The sequence below is a fragment of the Pagrus major genome, chromosome 20 (assembly GCF_040436345.1).
Source record: "Pagrus major chromosome 20, Pma_NU_1.0".
Lineage (NCBI taxonomy): Eukaryota > Metazoa > Chordata > Actinopteri > Spariformes > Sparidae > Pagrus > Pagrus major.
The window spans coordinates 8,094,955-8,118,420 of record NC_133234.1 but is presented as its reverse complement, the minus strand read 5'-3'; the positions used below and the strand labels follow the sequence as shown (position 1 = coordinate 8,118,420).

The window sequence follows — 23,466 nt, the reverse complement described above, 5'->3', positions numbered from 1 at the left end:
ATTGCAGCTGTGACATCATGGGACCTGAAACACACACACACGTGCAAATTCACACATGCGTACACATTCCACTTATAGGACACACTGACATGTACACTCTTACACAAAACCCGAATAATACACACCCTACTCACACAACCTGACACTGTCCCAAACACACACACACACACACACACTCAGAGTGCAGCAGGCTAATAAGTGTCGGTCTATTCTGCCTCTGCTGTCCGCGCTCTGAAGGATGAAAAGATCTCTTCCTTTCAGCCTTTTCATCTTCTCTCCTTGTTCTTCCTCAGAGGCAAAGTGCATCCAGTCATCTCATTTGGACTCCTGAGACTTTTGTTCCTTTTTACTCTTCAAGTTTCACTTATTAATCCATTTGAGTGAAAACTTATCTGAGGTGCATTCACACCAAATGTCTTTGCAGCATCTTTTCGAACCCTGCAGTGTTTGATTCTTTACCTCGGTTTGTTTGGCAGGGTGTTAAACGTCGTTTGAGCTGAGATGGCACTAAAAAAAACCCACAAAGATGCTTTAAAAAGACGAAAGTGATTTTGTTTGTAATAGGGGTTCATCCAATCCAGTATATCCCATCATGGGAATGCTTTATATGAATTATTATTCTAATAAGCCTTATAATATCCCTATTAACATTGATAAGCCTAAACTTCACTAGATTTTAAGACATTATAAGCAATTGTTCACATTTTTCAGCTGTTTTGTTTCTGAAGTAAGATTAATACGTAGTTTTTCATCCCTTTATTAACAGTCGACTACACACTTATCAACACTTGAACGTGCTTTTTTGCCATTACTGGGTCTAAACTGTATGTATAGCCACGCACTGTCGACGTCAAGATGTGTCACTCCATCAACATACACCACTGTCCTACTTACCCAGATCTGACATGCGTCACTGCATCATAAAAGCAGCTGTTTGTCACAGTCACTCCTTAGATTGGCTCCACTCAGCTACTGACCACTTCTGTCTGTGCAGCTGTACACAGTAGTTAATGACTTCATCAAAATCCAAAATGGAATTGATGAAATGCATAAAACGTTCACCTGTTTCTGTTTAATGTAACTTCATACATGTAATACTCCAAGATACAAGTTTTCAACACATAACATTGTCATGATGTAATGAGTTTTCTTGTAGTTAGCACCTACATTACGTCTGACAAATTGTTACAGACCTGGGATTTGTGTTTACGACAGTGGTGTTTCACTTAGAAACTGGGAAATTGCAAAATGCAATTTCTTTATAATGTTGCCAAAAAAAGTCAACCAAAAGCCAACAGTGAATTTTTCCTCTTTTCTTTGCTTTACAGCAAATGTAGAGTGAAATAATGGGGAAATATAAGATGCAGTGGCTTCAAATTTGCATGGATGTTTGTACTATGTGTATGGGTATGGGGTCTGCATGTGTCTCTGTGTATGTGTGATGATCTGTAGTCCCTGTGCTTACCTGCCTGCAGCGTTGCCTTCAGCCTCACTGCAGATATCTCTCCGCTCTGCTCGACACCCAGCAGCTCATCTCAGCGGACCAAACCCAGATTCACACAGCTGATTCCATCCAGACTTTCTCTGTCTGCACCTATCCTGTTTTTCAACACAATTCGTTGCACATCCTGCTGAAATATAACCAAGTATATCACTGTGAAAGATAGAAAGTTAATAAAGACAGCAAGCGAGGTCTAATCTGCTTTAAACAAATTTGACCTTAAACAAGAAAACTTTTCAAAGTTTAAGCTTGGCCTTGAGAGAAATGATGGATGTAGGGATTTGTAACCGTGAGTATTGTTTTATTAAATAAGCTTTATTCCTGCAACCTTCAGTTAACAGTTTAGAAATAGACTTAAATCAGGTTGGAATCATCTGCCAGGAAATAAAGAAGTCATATAATCTAACAATGGGCCTAAAAAAGCTGATGACGTTACGCGGTTCAGTTATTAAATTTTCAAGGTTTTTCACCAGCCAGTCATCAGTTGTATTTTGGGAGCACAGTAATACTTCCCAGGATTTTTGTTCCTGGATAGGATGATGTAATTTGGCACTAATTAAAGGAAATGAGACAATGATTAGAGACAGCACACACAGTAAGACAGTACACCCACTTCATGTATTCCTAAGAAAGATCAAGAGATGATATAATAGATGTCTGAAAAAAGTAATCTGGCCTCGAAAACCACTTACAAGCATTACTGAGCTTTCTGTTTTATGTCAGAGTCATCATCAGCGATTGGACTTCACATAAGTGAAGTGTGGCCTGTTGGTTATGTCAGTATTTATACAGGGAGGTCATAAAAGCATGTTTTGGTTGAAGATGCTGTTGGAAGCTCTGGTAAATTGGGGAGTCTGCTTTGTAGTCATATTTCAGTCATTAATTTTACGCAGCCACAAATAGATACATTACCTCATCACTGTGCATCCCACACGTCAGCCAGATCACGATCTTTCGACACAAGGCTGTGGTCATGCAGCTTTTGTCCACAGGGGGCGCCAGAATCAACAAAAAAAGAAAAGTTCCATTTAGCAGCTTTAAGCATTTCTAACCTAAGTATTGAGTTGCATTATGGGAAATGTAGGATCCAATGGTTTTGGATATTAGGGACTGTCAGGATATCTCAACATCTGCTGCTTCAGTTTCGACCAGTCTTATTTAATCCGTCTCTTGTTTGCTCCTTAACATTATGAAAAACCAATAATCATCATTGATGAACAATGATTGAAACAACTTACATCCACTTAAACCAAATGTATGTATTTCCACATTTATTGGATTATAGACATTGTGAACTGAGGGAAAGACTCTTGAGTAACACCAGCATTTAATTCAAATTAAATTAAGTGTCTCCATTTCCCTTTCATAGCACCAGATTACAGGAACCATCCCTATTACCCATTCAGTGCCTTTCCTAAAAGGAACCTTTGGGATCAGTAGAAATAAAGTCTTACCCGTTGGTACAGTTCCCTTTAACACTAAATTCTGGCTCAACTTTCTCTTTCAAGTGTGTCATTAGTAGCCAATATGAATATATGGTGAGTCTGCAAACTTGGGCACAGAAGCATCAGAAGGTAAGCACCTATTTGGCTGCTACTTTACGCAGACCGGCTTTGGTCCGTTGTTTTGTCATCTTAGCACCTTCTTTTGGATCCTCTCCCTCTTGACTGCAAATGTGTCCCTTCTGTTGTTGCTGTAAAAACACACTATGTGCACACTCTGAGTATTACTTGGCTTTAGTAAGGCTTTATTTGTTTGTAGCTGCCACCAGTAAATACACTGTGATAACAGAGTTGTGTTTTCTGCCATTTTTCCTGTGATTTCCTCGTAAGCAGCTGTTCCTTTGTGATTTAGACGATCTGTAAACTTAAAACCTTTGCTGTCTTGAGCCCATTGCTCTGCTTATTTGATTGAGATAAGCAGCAAGGTCCCGAGCACTTTGCACCTGTGTGAAGTGTGTGAAGCATACTTTTCCAGTCACACTGCAGCCACAAGTTAGATTTTTCTGCTGCACATTGTGTGTGTGGTTGAGCATCTGTCAGGCAAACACAGCACGGTTTACCCAAGTATTGTATTGTGCAGTAAGAGCCTGCCAAGCCTGAACTGAAGCATAGCAGGAGCAATTCATCTGGAGGAAGAGTGTCGGAGATAACAGAAAAAGACGTATAAATGTCTGTTTCAAATATAATATAAACTTTTACCTAATTCCTACACTCACATGCCTCCAATCATTTCAGAGTTGTGATTATCTATTGACAGGTCAAATTATCCATACAATATCCATAATAATGACTAAGGTAGGCCAAAGTGATGTATTAAAATAGTTTTCTTTGCTTGATCATCAGTTAAAATCTCTATTAACATTATTGTAATCAACTAACATTGTTGGAAACAGTAAAAGAATGCAAACTTGAATGCTTTAGCCTGTATTTTTGCTTTTATTTGACAGGAGGGAAGGGGTCTGCAGCTTCAAAAAACAAACTGAAAAAAACAGAATAACTGAGATGATACAGGATTTATTGCCATCACTTCCAAGTTCAAAAGTATTAATTTCACGAGCAAGAATATCATATTTAATATCATAAGTAACCTACAGCGAGCAGAACACATCATGCAAATTCTATACACTGCACAGGCAAATACTGTATACAGCAGTAACTCGAAGGGAAATTGAGTGATTTATTATTTCTATTAGCAACCAGCTGGAATTGCAACATCTGCAGGGCATGTTTCACAAGTAGCTTCCTAAACTTAATGAGAACTGAAGCTAAATTTTCACAGCAGGGTTTTCCCCCCTTCACCATGTGAATGATTTTTCATGTGTGTAATCGATCAGCTAGAAGAAAGTGTTTAAAACACATATTATGCTGATTTTCAGTTTCATACTTTTATTTTAGGTGATTACTAAAACATTTTTATATGCTTGAATGTAAGAAGAAAACTTTATATCTCTCATACTGTCCATTTTTACATCACTTCTGTACATCCTCTGTCTGTACACTCCATTTTAGTGCCTGTCTCTTTAAGGCCCCTGTCCCAAAAACAAACCAAAAAAAACCTCTCTGATTGGTCAGCTTTCACAGGCCCGAGCAGGCACCACCCATTGAATTAAACATCAGGTCTGTTGGTGTTTTTGCAACCATGACCGTGCTGGGGGCGTGGCTGAGTGCGGTGACTGTAGTCATGACATCACAACCTTACAGAAGTCTTGACAGCGCGTTTAAAGGCACAATTTCTGAATATTGGCTGTGTGCATTTCTCCGTGGACTGAGTGTGTTGATACATCCACAGTATTTACATTGCACCCCGACCTGCTTTATTAACCGAAAGATATGGACATCTCACTTTCTACAATATGGGGCCTTTAAACTCCGGAAATGTCACAGTTTTGAGTGCAGAAACTCAGAGGAGGTGTCCCATCCTGTCTGTGGTAGTTAGTGGTGTTGGAAGTCTCCTCAGCCAGGGAAGCGTGGAGTGGACCTCTCCCTGTCGCAGCTGGCGTCCACACGCAGCCCTGCTGGAACACAGACAATGCTGTTACTATTGACTGACACTGTGAAGCCTCTCCTCTCCTCTCCTCTCTTCTCAGCACACGCTGATGGAAATCAATCAAAAGTTAATCAGGGTGAAAGGCACTCAGGCATCTACAATTACATCTTCTGCAAACTTTCAAGACAATGTTGTGCTTCATCTTCATATACAGCAAATTCATTTTTTCACACACATGGATTCTCATCATGAGGAGTGCTATAATGTCAGCCCAGGCCCTAGAGGCCCTTTCGAAAGTGTAGTGATGATAGTGCTGGGCAACATATCGATATTATATTGTTATCATGATATGAGCCTATTCATCTATATCGACTTAGATTTTGGATATTATTATGATCATGATATGGCATAAGTGTTGTCCTTTTCCTGGCTTTAAAGGCTGCATTTCATTAAAGTGATGTAATTTCCTGAGCCTACCAGAGTGTTCTACTTGTTCTAATACACTACATAATCATAAATCTCAAAGAACCAGTAGTCATCCCTTCAATATTGTTGCAATAATGATATTGAGGAATTTGGTCAAAATGATTATCATATTTGATTTTCTCACCCAATCCTAACATTTATTAAGTGCTTTGGAGGAGATTTCAAAATATCGAGAGATATATTGTGGATCAAGATACATTCTAAAAATATTGCACTATTATTTTATGGCCATATCGCCCAGCCCTATACCTCATGATGCAGAAAGGGTTTTCTTGGCTTTTTCAAAGAAAGCGTGTGTTTCAGAGAGAGCCATCTGTTTGAAGGATGTGAGAGTTCACCAGGCAGGGAGAGCTTTTATCAAAAGAGACATCGTGCTGCATTATGGAGAGTGTCGGGTCTAGCATTTTTGGAACAAAGAGTTCCACCCACATCATCAGAGGAAAGTCTTATTGATTGTTTTACATTACTGAACTCTCATTTCCTTCTCAACTGCTCTAATCCTACCATTAAACCTAAAACTTAAAAATAGTTGAAATGTAATTCTTTTGTAATTTCATTAGTTTATCACCACCCCTAGCAGCATGTCTTATACTTATTCTTAGTTTGTGCAATTCATCACTGTACGATGTGGGTCCAAATAGTTAGTTAGTTAATGTAATGTTAATTACATTAAGTGACTTATATATTTTTCTATTTGCGCTTTTTTAATCATATGTATACACAGTTTAAATGGCAAATTCTGCTGTTATGCTACATTCTCTTAGCTGTAATTTGGTCCAGGACAGTGTCACTAGAGGGCAGCACCAAAATATTTGAGTCTGCCTGTTGGAGGATGTTCAAAAGCCTGTATATGTCTTTTACATGTTAACATTCTCCTACTTAAAAGTTAACAAATAGTTATTTGGAAAGTTAGCAAATAAAGGGTTAGCAAAAGGGTTCAGGTGTTAATCCAACATTACTCTTTCTTCACTGTGAGACTTTAATGCTTACCAGTTTTCCTCTCCTGCAGGCTGCTGTGGTCCTCAGTCTGGTGTGATTTTCTGGGTTTTGGCTTTATAACGCTGGTGTAAATGTTTTCTTCATTAGATTTACAGCGTTGGTGTGAATGAGCAATCAGTTGTGCTACTTGTCTTGCCATGGCAGTTTTTTCTGGAACAGGCGGTGGTATTTTACGTGGCCGAGTGGTCACCTTCACCTCCTTTTCTTCGCCGAAGACATCGTCTGACTCATCTAAAAGAGTGACTGAGCGGAGATGCACGCCGCGGAGCTCCTCAAGCGTCACAGCAGGCAGAGGGTTCGCCCGAGATCTGAGGAAGGCTGAGGAGTCTGAGTGGCGACGGGATGGTTTGGGTCTGGGAAGGGGTTTGGTTCTGGGGGAGGGCTCTGGATTAGGAGTGCTGTCTGACTGAGAGGGAGGTGCAGAACTAGATTTGGGTTGAGGAGAGATGACAGGGAGGGGAATCTGCAGGGACAGCCTGTTAGTGCGAGCCTGGGGGGAGGTGGAGTTCGACTTGGGATGCAGCTTCCAGCCTAGAGGGTCAGGACCGGTGATGACAGATGTCTGGACAGGAGGAGGAGAGGAGCAAGAAGAGGTGGAGGAAGATGAAGAAGAGGAGGATAAATGACTTGGTGAGCTGAGGACCCCGAGGGGGGGGCAGGAGTAGCGTTTGGATGAAGGATGGGATGCTGTGTTAGGCTGAGAGAGGGATACGCCTCGCTGAGGGGGCTGTGGTTCCTTCTTGTTCTTCCTCACAGTAATGACGGGGGAGGCTCCACACTTGCAAAAGTCGGCCGACCACCGTCGCTGATGAGAACGTGGGGTCCCATTAGAGGTGCAGACTGTCGAGAGAGGGCGATCTTTGGGCCCCTGGCTGGGTGTGGTGACACATCCTGATCCTTGTCTGTTCTTGCTGTCTCTGCTCTGAGCTCTGAGACTCACATAATTAGAAGGAGACACCTTTTTACTCATCTGGCCACACATAGCAGAACCCCCATTGGTACCAGCTGGGCTAGCAGTGGAACATAAACTCATCTTGCTTGAAGGCGTGAGAATTTGGTGTCTCAGATGAGGTCAGATGAGCATAAACTACCCTGTGGAGAGGAACATGTAGAGGTGAGACAAGGGAGGAGGGGGGTTGGGATGATTACATTGCAAAGGAGAAACAGAAGACGCCCATCTTGACTTCTCAAGTAAAGTTTCACATGTTTCACAAACATTTTCACAACAGAGATATTAGCTCATCAGTCGTGTGAAACATTTTCTAAAGCACTTTGATGATTAACTGAAAAGCTCATTTTAGCTTAGCTTTTCTTTTCTTAGAAAGAGTACTAAAGATCACTTTTTGGACATTTTCAGCTATACTGGACATATTGAGAGTGTAGCGGCAGAGAGAAAACAGAGGTCGAGAGAAGGGGGAGAACAACATGCAAATACGGTAACCACATGGAATCGAACTAGCGTCATTGCACAGCACTCCAAACTACTGTTAAGCTATGAGCTAAAATGCTATGCTATTGCAATAGTAGCAAAAGTGAAGAGACATAACGTCAGAAAATGACTCAGTATTGTCCTTCATATGGCCATATATGACTATCACTGAGAGCCCAAATGTTCCTGTTTTTTTTTTTTTTTTTACTAGCACTTAAACACAGCATGCATTTGTCATCAGTGTGTGTCAGGTGAACTGTACACACGTTTAACAATCTGTAAATAAATACAAAAGAAAGTAACATATTTTTAAGCATTTGTATATGAAAGCAAAAAGTATCAGATCTGTGCAGTTGAAGTAAAGAAAATCCACAAACACTTACAAAACAATGTTCATACTTTTGTGTCCAAGATGTGAATGCAAAATGTGAAACATTGTTTACCTGTTGAGCTGTGTTGTCCTCAGTTCTCGTCCAATCTGGACTAATCTCAATCTCTCATCTCTGTCTTAATATCACTATCTCTCTCTCTGTGTGTTCCCCCGCCCAAAGACCCACCTCGAACCTGACCACAGCTTCCTCAAACTTACGCCCTGAAAATTTTCACATCCTCACACATGTGAGGATGTGAAAAGCACAAAACCTTTGCACAATCATACACACACACACACACACACACACACACACACACACACACCAGTTGGGTTTGGGTTAACAGCTGTTTTCACAATGGCATGAAGTAAGAGCAGTATGGGAAAGTTTGCAGTTGTTTATGAGAAACACATTTCACAAGGACATTTAAACGGATCATAAAGGCACGACCCGCCATGACCTCACTGTTAACTAGTATTTTACTACTGTAAGTAATAGTCCACATCTTCTTCAATGTAATTCAATGTAAGGTTTTTATTCTCTGTCAATAGGAACAGTTATAATGTAACTATTGGACAGTTCATCAGAGTCAGTTCATCCAAATCATAAAAACATAACACATTCTTCCACATCTTCTAGTTGCAGACCAAAGAAAGATTTACACTTCAGTGAAATATTGATAATAAGTGAGAATGATGCACAGTAAGGCCCGAGTGACCAGAACATTGTCTCTTGGAAGTAAATTTACTGTTGAGTGACTAAGAGGTTACCTCAATGTCTCAAGTGCCACATATGAAATCCTATTCATTACTATTCTCTTTGTAGAACAGCATAAGTCTCATGGTTCTGGATGCTTCATTGGGTGCAACATTGGTGCTTTGCATTCAGACTGCCTTCTCTGCATGGAGCCTCAAATCAAGTGAGCCCTGTTCACAGATAAACACCAATTATAAGCATTTGTTTTCAAGCATCTCATAATTAACTGCTGTCAGCTTTACAAACTCAGCTGCAGGGAAAAACATGTTTTTTAGCTACTCTAGTGATTGCATTGCCTGTCTGTTGGTCAGTCTTCCACTTTGGTCCAGACTGAAATAGCTAAAAAACTACTGAATGGATTGCCATGAAACTTTGAACAAGAGATGCACCGGATGCAATCTCCTTGGCCAATTTCGAATCCCAATTTATTCAAATGTGTGTGAAATCACAGACCTGGATATAGCTGACACTGTCACAGAAAATAACTCGTCCTCTGTCACCCATGAATATCTGTAAAAAGTAGAGATTGACTGGCCAGAGAGGCTGTTGATCTAGTGTTATCAGATCAAAATTTGAAATGATCCAATATATTCGGTGTTTAGTGCTAATTAGCAAATGCATGCTAACGTGCTAAACTAAGACTGGTAACATGGTAAACCTGCAAGTTGTTAACTGCATTTTTTCTGCAAGAATGGTCATTTGCATTGCAGTGACGTTCTCGAGACATTTCTGTCTCCAGTGATTCTCGGCGCAGTATCCCCCCAGCAACTTTAACTGCAAACAAAAACTTAAGCCATAAGAAACATAAGATAACGTGCTAGGCGCTTTAATATTGACAAAATGGTTGTTGATGTCAGTGTACTTATGCATTTCTTTTTTATTCTTTTAAATTCTTCTTCTTCTCTTCAAACGTCTAAAGTTACAGTCGAAATTCATGACATTATTTCTGAGAATCTCTTGTTGAAACCATGCGACGGTAGCAAGATTCAGATCCCCTCCCTGTTTGCATTCTGAGATATACCGACACTACTGATTTACACTTTTCACTTATCTATTTTCAAGAAACCCGCAAAGCTCAGAAAGCTGTAGCAAATGCAAATTAGGTACTTTATTTTCACACACAAGTTATTGTGATCTTCTCTGATAGCTAAAAATAAGCACCCAGCAAACTGATCATGTGAATCTGCGGTAGCCCCCTTATGAACCCACAGCAGTCTCCCTTGTCAACCTCTGACTTTGTGTACAACCACCAAGTGTCAACCAAAAGCTGTACCAAAACTGTGAATCTGAATGCTATCACATGTAGGCTTGACATGTACACGTGCCCCCCCTCCCATGCTCCCAGATACTGTATGATCTCAAACGCTCGGTGTCGACAGCGGGTCCTTTGAAGTTTTGATCACTTTCAGCTCAGAAGCCACGTTCCTCCTCTCACTTCCTAGTAATCCACCCACAGGCCGCCGAGACCTTTCAAGGCTGTGTGAGTAATTGGCAGGTTCGCATGTTGTCGAGAGTCGGGGCTGCGAGGTGAGGGCTCGGCGCATTAATCTCTGTGTAATGAAGTGATGTAAACCCCAGGGGAGGGAGCGCCGAATACTGTAAACCTGCAGACGAGGGGAAGGGATTACGGCTGATCTGAGTGGTATTCGTCTGATGATGCACAGAGAGAGGTGGACGGAGGCAGGAGGGAATGTGTGTCTACTGTACAGTGTGTGTGTGTGTGTGTGAGAGAGAGACCTGACCTTTCTCCCGCTGTTTTATTCAATCGCAATGAGGTACATTTCCCTCTGCCCCCCACCAGTCAGAATGATCAATACGTGCACACCGATGCTTGAAATGTTAACAGCAGTTCTTTGCTCAGCTGGCCGTCTCCACTTATGTGTGGGGTTTTATTTCTTTGTCACAGTTAAAACCTATTCTGGGAAATGTTTCAGTTCATTTTGCAATATTAGAAAATTGCTGTAAAAGACAAATAGATTTACTTCTAGATTCTTGCACCAAAGTATTTGACGTGATCTTAAAGTCTAAAGAAGGGAGTTAAAGTTGTCTATAATGGCAGAATATAGGGTCTCGAAGTAATGCAACATTTCAAAAGCCATGTGGGGATGATGTCTGAAGAGCAGGAGGAGGATTTCATAATGTTTTTCTTTTCAGAAGTTAACAGAGAGAGTTGCCCTCTAATACTGTAGGTAAGAACAGACAGTGGCTCAGTAGAGATATACAGTACAGTGCTGTGGAAGACGGACACATCTGAAAACTGATCCCCTCAGGTTTGCTGGCAAAATGATTGAAGATTTTTTGAGGGAAGATTCAGAGATCCAAGTGTAACAGCTCGTCACACACTTAGGTTTTTGAGGATTCCTGGAAGGATAAATTCACACATTTTGCTTAATTCCACACTGAAAAACACAAGTAGCAAAAGAAAAGCACAATAATCTATGCCATCACGAATTGTTGCTGATGTTAAGCTCTCTAAATGTCATTTAATATGTAAGACAGCTATTAAATGTGCCTGAACACAAGGCCAAAATAAAAATAATAACAACATCTACATTATCCCATCAGTGCTACCTGCATCGCTTTGTGAAATCAGACGTCTGAAGGTCTTTTAGATACTAGAGCCTTTATTTATGAAACTTCTGTTAATTAACTGTGAGAATGCTCTAAAGAGCCTAATTAGAAGTAAGAAAGATCTTCACTGAATATGAAAAGTTACAATAGCTATCTGAGCTTCTCTTTTTGTTGTACATTGTTTAGCTTGATCTCCATTGGGAAGATCATATAGTTAATTTAAAAAAATGGCGACGGTTAGATAAAATTGGATGTAGCAACTCAGTCAATAATCTACAATAGCTTCCTCTAATTTGGCTCTTCACTCCATCGAAGGTCATTGGGCAGCAGCACAAATCAGCGTGTTAAAGTTCACTGATTGCGGTGATTGCACTGGATGGAATGGAATGATTTCACCGGGAATGTTTGGCGTTTGATGCCTGTGGGACCAGGCCTTAAGAGGAACCACTAAAAGCAGCTCTGAAGTGATCACATGATCAATCACATACATGCTCACAGCGGGAATAGCCGATCAGAGACAAGGATTTACTCTACATGTGCCATGATGGTCATTGTTTTAGTTTTTTTACTCCTTACATTTTGCTCTGTGGTGTGTAATGTTGCAAAAACAATTTCCTGAGTTGGCATTTGATATTTTTTCAATGTGGTAAAATATCCAGTGTCTATCAAATGCTCACTGTTCCTGTACACTTTTCAGTTGTGGTCATTGATTTGGACACCCACAGATTTTATCATTTGGCAGTGACTGACAAAACAACATATATGAGCGCTTAACAGAACCCACAACAGGCTCACCAAACCTTTGCTGCCACAAGGTTAATTTGTGAAACACAGTCACAGTTTGGTTAGACATAGCCATCAAAACGACTTGGTTAGGTTTATAAAAAAGATAATGGTTTGGGTTCAAATGACTACGTTATACTTCTGTAAGTTAAGTTACGTTCCGTAGGTAATGTAAGTTCAATTAACCTATGTATGTAACTCAATATAAGTCAAGTTGACTTTTGGCTTCACTCTGGACATGGATAGCAGTCTCTGGAGTCTGGGTCTGTTTGGCCCATCCATCCACCCCAACCTCCTCCTAATACGTCACCTGGCTTCCTCCATTGGCTCCTGTCATAATTACTATTGACCCTAGAGGTTGCGCCCAACAAGTGTTTTTATAGTGTGTTTTTTATAAGCTCCTTGCACAAATGAGCTGTACAGCATGTTTTTGGGGAGGGACCGCCAGATTTCCGCATCGCTCCTGTTAACATAGTAGTTCATGTGCAGTTACTTCACTTCACTGATTTGGTTAAATCATCTGTGGTAACCTCTCTCTGCCTGGTTCGATTGATATCACCAGCTCAGTTCTACGCAGTGATTGAAGTGAGTTTACCAGCCTCTATAATCTGATGTAGCTTGAATGTTGGCAGGTATGTGTTGAAGAAGTTTTCGTGAAGACAGCATGATGTAATTACTTCCAGAAAATACATTATTTGAAGACATTTTTCATGAAGGACATCCTTTTCTTCCCAGCTTCCTATATGTTACGACCATACTGATGAAATATCCATTCTCCTCTAATGTCACAACAGAATAACCTTCCTGTGCTCATCTCTGTGCCAGTAGGGGTGTTTTGACACAACCTTGAACCGCTCTTGAAGGCTGACTCCACTGTTGCATAAGCTCTCCATTTCATTATACCTTTCCTCATCTTCCTCTCACTCTTATCCAGGCTTAATAGCACAATCTCTGAATAGCTAACTGTCCTTCATGATATCCTGTGAACAAAAACTTGGTTGGCTAGAAAAGCTGGTTAGAAAGTTGATAGAAATCTCCCGTGGCTCATTATTTATTATCTTCACCGTCTTACAATTCAATTCGCGGTCAAGGAGGTGCAACTTTTCATGATTTTTAATGTATAAAAAAATGTATTGAAGGTAAGATTGGATTTATATTTAATCATATATGCAAAAGCACACACATACACAGGGAATGTTAGGGGGACTGTCATAACCATCATCATCTGGGCTAATTAGAAACATGAAAGTAGGACAGCTACTCAGATTTAATGTAAATAATTGTAGCCTGCATTAATAATCCTATTTTACTGTTACCACATGGTCATCATCAAAAGATACATTATTAAGCTACATGCACATATTGTAGGGGATTAGAGGTAAATAAAAAAATGATGAGTAAATCCTCTTTCTGGGTTTTTTCACGTGTACCCCTCCACTTCCATTTTCTTTTATCTTTAACTGTGTTAAGCAGATTTCAATATTAATGATTTTTTTAAAGTCTGGATTACAGTGAAGAGCGTTAGCGTTCCATGTTAAAGTATTTTACACTTAAAGTTGTAGTCCAAAAGAATTAATTTTGTCATTTGGCAGGATAAGGGTCAAATTTAAATACAAACAAAACGACATCAACATGAATTTTCAATCACTAGCTGCTTAAGCTGCTACAAACTTTTATCCATTCAGATTGTTATGGTGCAAGCTGCAGAGTTTTGGAGATGTCAGCCATAGAAATGTCTGCCTTCCCTCAAATATAATGGAACTAGATGGCGCTCGGCTTATGGTGACAACAAAACACATTTGAAAAACTCAACAGCAGTGTCTCGAAAAGTTGTGAGCAAACATCTACACATGGACGAAAGTCTCCTGCTTGTCACAGCACAGGATGTAAACATTAACTGCGTCCTCCTCGGCTGAGCTGTAACGTTAGCTAGCTTTGTTAGTGTAGTGAGCTCGCCTCTCGTTCATGAGTAGATGCGCGCTCCCTTCTGCTCATAACAAGCTCAGTGAATTATCTTGAGTAATCGGGTCGTGATTTCTGAGAAAAGATATTGCCGCTTGAGTTTTGTTTTGATGAATTTATTTTTTTGGCGCTTTGATCATCACAGGCTGAGCGCCATCTAGTTCCATTATATTTGAGGAGAAGGCATCCATCTCTATGGCCGATACCTCCTAAACTCAAGTCACACCAACACAATCTAGACAGATGAATAGTACTGCAGGTAAGAGGGAAAATATGCATTTTTGATTTGGGACTGAACTATTAAATTATTGTTGGACATAAACAATATCAGACACAGATATTGATATATTGGCGATAAGCCAACCAATCAACAATGTGAGATGTGAGCTAGATTGGGTCGTCCAGTAATAGGAAGGTTGCTGGCTCGATGCCCTGGCTCCCAGGGCTACCAGGGCTCCCAGGGCTGGGTCGGCAACTTGAGTGTTTGAATGTTTGTAGATTGGAAAAGTGCTATAGAAATGCAAGTCCATTTAGCTAATGTATTGACCAGGCTCTAAACAAATAATGTCACCACTGATTGCTTTGACCTGTACAACAAGTGTCCTTTATGTAAAATAAACCTCTCTGAGATGTCACATCTACTGTTGTTGCCGCATACACGCTGAACCCATCATTGTATTTAATGGGTGTAGTGGAATATTGCCAAGTACATTTATTTGTTTTGGATGAAAATATGGAATAATGGCTGACAGTGAAGAATGACATGGCCAATACTAATCAGATCTGGAAGGACTGTGACCATTCCTCTCCCTCTCTCTCTTTTTTCATTTTTTAGCTTCATTCATCATCATGTCTTGTCTCGTAGCTGTTCAGTGACATCGCTGGTCACTGGGCATTTCTAAAGTTTGAACAAAGTTGTCTGAAGATTGGGTGAAAACACACTTTTGCCTCAGCTCCTGTTCTCATGTGTGCTGCACGTATACCGTAGTGAAGGAACGATGAGATCTCCGAGGACGGTGTACGTGAGGAGCTAACAGAGTATCAAAGACCCCCTGAGACATTAAGTGCTTTTTAACCAAGCCAGGTACGAGAGAGCCAAGAGACTGCTGACCAGTAATTGGATGAAGATAGATGGAAAGAGATTCAGGAGGAGAGAGGAGGGGTAAATAGGGGATCTGGGGGGAGGAGAGGACGACAAGATGAACTGCAGCCAGTGAACAATGAATGCATCTTTTGTCTTTCTACCTCTCTCTTTCACTGTGGGTCCATCCATCTCCTCTGTCACCAACATCTATCTCCAATAACTCTCCTCCACCATCCTTTCTCCTCTGTACTACCTCCTCTCCTTTCCCATTTTTTTTGATTTCCTGACCAGTATGTGCTCTCTTTCCATCTCCAGGCATGGTTGACAGAGATCCATGAGTACGCCCAGCAGGATGTGGTCGTCATGCTGCTGGGCAACAAGGTGAGACCTTGTTGCCAACACTGGGAGATGGATGGACAGATGGACTCATAGAGGGAGGGATGGAGGGAAGTATGGGGGGAGTGTACTGATGGATTTATGAATGTGTCTGGAAGCAGGGAAAGAGATTTCACTTTATATCTATCACAGACTGGATTTTCAAATGTCACAAAATGTCTTGGGAGGATTTACTAGTCATTTCCATCGATTGGCCGACATGTTGAAAAAAGGGAAAATAAGCTCATACTTAAGCTTAACTAATCAATATTTGACATTTCATGTTAACTAACTTTCAAATGAATGTAGTGACAAACCCACAGAGAATTATCAACCGACTCTGCAGGTCCACTCAGCTCTAATGAGCTTAGCATTTTAGCTTTTAGCTTTCAACTGTACTGTTTTGATTCAGTCTCACTGCTGTCATCATTCTCGGTTCTAACCTCAGCAGCCAACCAAATCACCAGAATTAATGTGGGCAGTGTATGTTTACGCAGATCACGGATATGTTGAATTTGACGTGTTGCCAAAAAGTTCCTTTATGTTCAGTTTTATGCACAGTGCAGTGCTTATGTTCTCGTTAGATCTAGGCACAAAAAACACTTGGTCAGGATTAGGACACAAACACAGTTGGAAATTGCCCCGATAGCATATATATTTGACGATTACCAATGTTGAAACGCTGAACATTATAGCAACTAGCTGCTGAACACAGTGGAGTGTTAAGCTAAGCTAAAGAGCTAGCTAAAGCTTAAGACTCAAGTATTTCTGGGTATGTACATACACAATATTTGCTAACCTCTAGCATTTTAGCCCTTTTAGCTATTTTTGGGTTATTGCTCTCCTCAACCTTGGTTTTAGCCACAGCACAATAAAAAAAGCTGGTGAGAGAATGTCTACCATAGTCAGGCTAAAAAGCTATACGGACTTTCTTGCTCTTTACACTACTTCGCCTGATTTCCTCTTTTACTGCCTAATAATTACTACAACCACTAGAGGTCACTGCCCAACAAGAAATGTCAACATGGGTCCCAATAAGCTGCATTCACCATCGACCTATGTGCTCGTTTTGCTGATGAGCACGGGCTGTCCACGTCTGTTGAATCTGTGAATAGGCAACTTTTAGCCGTAGCAGCTTTACACGGCGATAAAATGTCAGTCATGTATTTTTTTTTTTAGCTTTTTATGGAGCTCCTCTGTGTCTAAATGAAAAAAAAAAGACAAGCAATAAGACATCTTATTTATATATAAAAACAAAAATATCTTGTTTCTGTGACATTTATGTCCAAATCCCTCTCTATTTTTTTTTTCTTCTTCAGAAGCATTGGTCATGAAAACACAAAAACAACTGTCAGGTATTAAAATGTATGCTGTAAGCAAGGAAAATGTGATAGTCCACGTATATGTCGAACATGGACAACACTGTGGACAAGCTGTGAATTCCCTCATTAGCATGAGCCGCTCTGCAGACGCTGTGTGGCAGGAAATGGGACGTGCGCCACTAACAGGATATTGTCTTTCTAATGTATTCTAGGCTGACTCAACACACAACAGGGTGGTGAAACGAGAGGAGGGAGAGAAACTGGCAAAGGTGAGTTTTATAAAACACGCGCGCGCACATAGTCATGCAATTTGACACATGTTAACAAGGATAAAGGACGTGCTGCACTTAATCCACCCACACTGCCACGTAGACCGTCACACTCCCCCCGTGTAACTGCTGCCCCTTGATTAGTGCGTGTAATTACGTATTCATGGAGGCACACACTGTTGTTATTGTTCTGAACAAATGACGGGGGCTCGCTAACTTAATTTCCTGGGCCGTTTCGCTCAGATGAGCCCTGAGTTGTGAGTAAGAAAGAACAGAAACGGTAGTTGGAAGCGTGGCAGAAGCACCGCAGCTGTCAAGGAGAGACATGCAGCGGGCCTATTGACATGGACACACACACAATGAGATTACTACCTGGGGGCAGCTTTCATCGACCGAATACTGTGCTTTTTTTCTGTCTTATAAATTACAACAAAGAGGGGAGAAAATTAGTTTGTGAAAGCCAGAAGTCTCAACACCCATCAAAATAATTGTCGAATTATTGGTATTGATCAGCAGACCCCCTCCTTCTTCTCCAGGTACTCTAGATCCTATAGCTCTAAACTCCCATAACTAAATGCATTATAAAACTCATCTTTCTGTCAGCATGAGGACTTTTTGTCATAATTAGGAAAGTTGTACAAGAGTGCCAAGTGTCCACACACACACGCATGACAAACAAACACACCTAGTAACAGATGTTTCTCTGTGCAGGAGTTTGGAGTGCCCTTCATGGAGACGAGTGCTAAATCTGGACTAAATGTGGAGCTGGCCTTCACTGCAGCGGCCAAGTGAGTCACACCACAGTACAAAGAGCACAGCAACAATCCTCCGGCGGAAATTGTATCTTTACTTTCAAGGAACACGCTGCAGCTTTTGAGGGTTTGTGTGCTCTGCCATTTAGTGCTCTGTCACCTGTAGATCAATAGCTCTGGTGTTCCATGAACTGGAGCATGATCAGGAGGTGAGTATGTAACTATTGAGAAAAGTAGTTAGTCTTCCTCTCTCAAAATCTTTAAGCGTTAAGACACACCTCTGCTCAGTTCAATACACTCAGGGGTTATGCAGCTGCAGTCTCACTTGATCTAGCATGATCAGTAGCTTATGGTTGCCAATGTAGGCCAATATTAGCAAACTTTAGTTCTCTAACTTTGCTATTGTCACAAAAACATGAAGTAATCACACCAAAACTTACTGATCTGATTCTTTTGCTTTTAGCGTTATCACACTGTGGTTGGCTACAGTTGACATAAATGTGCTAGTGACAGCCGTTATTTCAGCACACAAAGGCCATGGTCATGGTCACCATTATTGTTGAAAACTGAATGTGCCGTCCCACCACATTTGACATAGTGGCCAAACCGGGCAATTATGTGACGTGATGCACGCTGGCTCTAAAAGACTTTTTCCTATAGATTTACATGAGGAAAAAAGCAGCTGTAAAACCAACACAAGTTACTACTGTACCTTCCGTTCTAAATGTACCTATGTTAGCTTAGTAACTTACGTTCGGTCACTTCATGTTAAAATACACGACTTAACTTCACTATGTTAGTCAGTTAAAAGGTCACTGAATGAAAGCTCTGTGTTATTTCACCCAGTTTTTCATCCCCGGCCTCCTCCCTATACAGACCTTTCACTCTTAATACTACTCCTCACTTCTTCCTTTGCACTTGTAATAATGACTACAGACACTCCAGATTGCCGCATAAGAACAAAAATAATATGGATTGTAATGAGCTGCTTTCATTTTCAACCTATATGGTCGTTTTTTCTGATGAGGGCAGGCTCTGTAAAACGGTTAATATTTCTTTTTTAAATCACAGCCCCTGCAAAATTACTCATTTCACTATCAGAATTTGATCCATTTGGTTCAATAACATTGAACCATTAAAGTCAGCTGAGCGCTGTCAGAAGTCTCTATTCCGTACGCTTTATGGGCCCCACAATGTGGAAGCTGTGCAGAAGATCTGGGTAATTTTAGACCCTGGAAGTTGAACTATTTTGGCTTCATACGCCACTGAGCAAATTCATAGTTGAAAGGTACCCAGCCTCCAACGCTGCGTTGAGTTTCTGCTTTAAACATTTGTGTAGCACGTATGAACAAGCCTTCAAAGTTAAGACCAAAGGAATCCAATGTCTTACTAAAATAAGACCCGTCAGCTAATGATAGGGGAGAGGAGGGTTATTAAGTGTTATTTTATGAACTGATGTACATTTGCATTTGTTCCCTACAGTCATGGTATGTTAATTGAAATACCAAGCTTATGCAAAAACAGAGAGTCACAAATTACACATTCAGCTGTTAACGTGAGCTCAGCATCTAAACCAAAAGTTTATCCCGAAAAAACGCTGTTAATACTATTTTTAGTGTGTTTCACTGAGATGTGTAGAGTCGGACACTTTGTGTGGGAGTTGTACATTTATAGCCTCGTTATGGTAACAGGCTGGCATGGTGAGATGGTGCCAAAAATAGCGTGGCAGTCTGGCACACAGCACCCTGCAGATACAGAACATAAGACCAGCTCTTTTCTTGTTGTTGTTCTCGCTCATCTTGACACGTTTTCAGTTTTTACATCTCTTTCATTCTTTTTCTCTTTTGTCAGCTCTCTTTTTAGGCTGACTTCTCATCTGTCAATCTCCCACACCACAACATATTTTGGGTCATATCACTTTGATACTGTAGTGCTGTGTTTGCAGAAAAAAACAAAAACATGTGCTTAAAGTATAAGCAACAAAAAACAGGTAAAAACAGGATTCACATGGAGACCGATGCAATAACAAACATTCTCATCCTGTTCAATAATTGATGACAGTGATATTGAAGCACTGACAAAGTGGGGCATCGTGCATCTCTTTAAGTGCTTTAATAGTCCTACACCATGTAAATTATGTTTTTCTTCCTCACTTCTAATGTGTTGCTTGTTTTTCTTTTTGATGACCAAAGATAGTTTCTCTATTAATATGTCGCCATGCTGTCAGCTCACATGGGCTCATAAAGACCTTAACATAAAGTTTTACTATTTATTCCCAGCACAGCTTTAAATAGAACAGTGCCACATTTTGGGAAATGTGGTGAATTGCTTTCTGGATTTTGTTACCTTTGGATAGAGCCAGGCAAGCTGTCTCCCCATGTGTTTCTGGTCATTGAGCTAAGCTAAGCTAACCATCTCCTGGCTGTAGCTTCATATTTATTTAAGGCTGCACGATTAATTGAAATATGGTTGAAATTGCAATATCCGAATTGCCAGAAGCGGCAGTTTTTCATGAAGGTAAGATTAAAAAGGTTCTGTCAAGACCCCAATGAAGGTCACATTGTCATGATTTTAATAGTTTTTCATTGAAGATAAAAATGCAAGAAAATGTAATCATTGAATCATTGAATCATATTGCAATCACAATATCTGTCAACATAATCATTATATGATTCTTTGACCGTATCATGCAGCCCTGTATTTAATGAACAAATTGGTATCGACCTCCTCATCTTAGTTTTGGACGAGCAAGCCAAGACATGTATTTCTCAAAATGTCATATTATTACTTATTACTAAAAAATTATGTCATATTTTGTTTAAGGGACGATTTTTAAGATATGGCCAGAATTTTAGTTTAAAATGTTCAAACAAACATTATCAACAGACTGTGAGTGTTGCACAGTTGATGACTGAATTTAGCTTGTCCGGTCTCCTAATACTACTTTGCACCGCAAAAGCCCCCGTAGTTTGAGCTGGGAGATGTGTTGGGGAAGCTCTTAGCCTTTGTCCCCGGCTGTCGTGTCCTCTCGTCCCCGGAGTCATAGTCCTGGTTAGAGCTGCTGTAAATCACCTCCATACAGTATCCCCTGGCTTCAAACCGGCATCCGTTGGTCTGAGTGGCCATTTTCAGTGGGAGTCCGACTCTAGGATTACTCCTCCTCTATTGCAAGAGTTGCGTTCAAGGCATATAAATAAACCTTACTTACTTGTGTCTGCTAATAGAGCCACTTAGCTCCACAGCAAACTTAGCTACTTGCTAACGGCAGCTAGTCACTACAGCCAACAAGGTAGCAACAGCTATGAGTATACTGCCCCTTATGTTTTGTTGTTGGACCTACCTTCAAATTCTTGCAATTTCTTACAAATCACACCTTTAAGCGTGTTAAGTATGTTTACATAAATAACAACATATCGTGTATAATTTTGATAGACCTTTTAACCAAAATTTCAAATGTGTGCCTTTGGCACCTTTGGGATTTTTGCCCAGCAGCCGGTCTGTAAGGTTTCATCACTTGTCACATCCAGGACACATCCAGGATAGTGCTGTATTCCACAATTGGAGCTATTTCCATTTTGCATGTAACAATTATAGTAACGGTTATACCCCAAGTGACTGAACCAGAAAATAAAGGTGATAAAACTGATATAAAAAAGAAACAACAGGGATGCAATTAACAGTTATTGATGAAAGACCAAAACACAATTAACACATGCGTAATAAGAAATTAACACTTTTGAGTTACCTCTTGCGCTCAGCATCCAGCTCTACAAAACAGATCCTCTGTCGCCACCTACTGGTAGCAGAGCAAGCAGTGCATCATATTTCTGCTGTCTGTCTGTGTGTCTCTCTCAGAGAACTGAAGCACAGGACCATGAAGGAGCCCGATGAGCCAAAGTTTCAGCTGAAGGAGTACGTCGACAAAGAAATGAGGACTGCTGGCTGCTGCCGCTCGTAGACCACATCCTATGTGTGTGTATGTGTGTGTGTGTCTGAGAGAGAGAGAGAGCGAACAGTTAACTTCTGTTAGAGTAGTTATAAATCTGAGTCGGTGTGTCTGAGAAATATCACGAAATTCTCAGTGTTTTTCGTATTTGAAGTGGTGATATGGCCATTATGCTCTCTCTCTCCCAACCCACCTTTCCTCTGCAACTGTGAATGTAATATAACTCCTATCTACATGCTCACACATACACATGCATGTACACACACAGACACACACACACACTTTAGGCTCTGTTTGTACGTTTACTTCACAGCCGGTTCGATCCATTTTGCCATGAGTGTGTTGTACATATTTTAAATGTCATTTTAATTACGTGCTTTGTAGTTCTGTAAATGCCCGTCCTGTTGTAACAAAAGAACATAGACACAAATGTGTTGAATATTAAATCAGTCAATCTTGTTAAAGTAACAGAAATAACCACGTTTGTACAGATTCACTATTGCACCTAATGTAAGCTGTCGAATGGCACTGTGTGCTGATTATGGACAGGATATCATATGACAACTGTTTTTAATACTTGTGATCATGACTATCATTATACTGATGTGTCCGCGGGATGTAATTTGAGTTCTCTAGCTTTTATACACAGATTGTTCAGTTTGAGTTTAAAGCTGCTACATGAAGCATTTTAATGTTAAGAAATGCCCTTCAGTCAAACAAATCACCGAAATAAATGCTGGCAATTTCTGCAAACCACGGATTGTTGCAACTTAACGTGTCTTTAGGTTCAGTTTTTTATGTTGTGATAATGCAGTGCTTATGCAGTTAGGTTTAAGCACAAAACCCCCCTGCATCAGTAATTGCGAGACGGTATTCAATTTAAAAAAACAAGATCATCAGCAGAAGGACTGACGGCGGCCACTGATGTCTGCAGATTTAGCAGATTTGGGAATCAATCTGTTGCATCGCTTTATGGCACCAAACAGCTTAAGAATACCAATTCTTCCATCACTTCAAGCACTAAATGTTTTTGGAATAAGGGAAAGAAAACACAGAAAACGGGGAATAATAAAAACATATATTGTGACGCAACACAGCAAGGTTCTTGGAAAATCTAGTCTTAACCTGGATTTAAAAAAGAAGTTCAAGATAAATTAAATATAGTCCAATCTTGACCTTGGAAACAGAGGTCCACTTAGTATCTAGAGTTGAAAACTGTAGTTAGTACTAGATTTTTCCACCACAACTCACTCTCTCCGTCAGCACACTGAGTTTGTCTTCTGATAAAAACCAGATCAACTCCACCAGCAAGATTGAACAATATTGATTATAAAACCAAATACATTTTCTCGATCTAATGAAAATGTGGTT

The 23,466-nt window shown here is 40.4% G+C and overlaps 2 protein-coding genes across 3 annotated transcripts in view; one reads left to right on the top strand and one right to left on the bottom strand.

Annotated features, from left to right (window-relative positions):
• LOC141015035 (ras-related protein Rab-26) overlaps positions 1-22,869 on the top strand; it is a 99,966-nt gene extending 77,097 nt beyond the window's left edge. Inside the window, exons 6-9 of the mRNA XM_073488931.1 lie at positions 15,747-15,812; positions 17,341-17,397; positions 18,109-18,185; positions 22,005-22,869. Of these exons, the coding sequence (XP_073345032.1) occupies positions 15,747-15,812; positions 17,341-17,397; positions 18,109-18,185; positions 22,005-22,107 (303 nt within the window). The 3' untranslated portion in view covers positions 22,108-22,869. The remainder of the gene's footprint in view (positions 1-15,746; positions 15,813-17,340; positions 17,398-18,108; positions 18,186-22,004) is intronic.
• Positions 4,002-8,436, bottom strand: LOC141015794 (uncharacterized). Of its 2 annotated transcripts, none has more exons than XM_073489982.1 (3): positions 8,348-8,436; positions 6,467-7,567; positions 4,002-5,018 (listed from the first exon to the last, which is right to left on the bottom strand). In XM_073489982.1, the coding sequence occupies exons 2-3, from the start codon at positions 7,506-7,508 to the stop codon at positions 4,957-4,959; spliced, it is 1,104 nt and encodes a 367-aa protein (XP_073346083.1). In that variant the 5' UTR covers positions 7,509-7,567; positions 8,348-8,436; the 3' UTR covers positions 4,002-4,956. The 2 variants fall into 2 exon arrangements, with proteins under 2 accessions (XP_073346083.1, XP_073346084.1); XM_073489983.1 differs by having other exon boundaries at positions 4,002-5,015.
• Positions 22,870-23,466: the final 597 nt, after the last annotated feature.

Coding starts and splice junctions, on each gene's coding strand:
- LOC141015794 (XM_073489982.1), bottom strand. CDS start 7,508: ATGAGTTTATGTTCCACTGCTAGCCCAGCTGGTACCAATGGGGGTTCT. Junction 5,019..6,466: donor CCTGCAGGAGAGGAAAACTG/GTAAGCATTAAA, acceptor TCTGTGTTCCAG/CAGGGCTGCGTGTGGACGCC.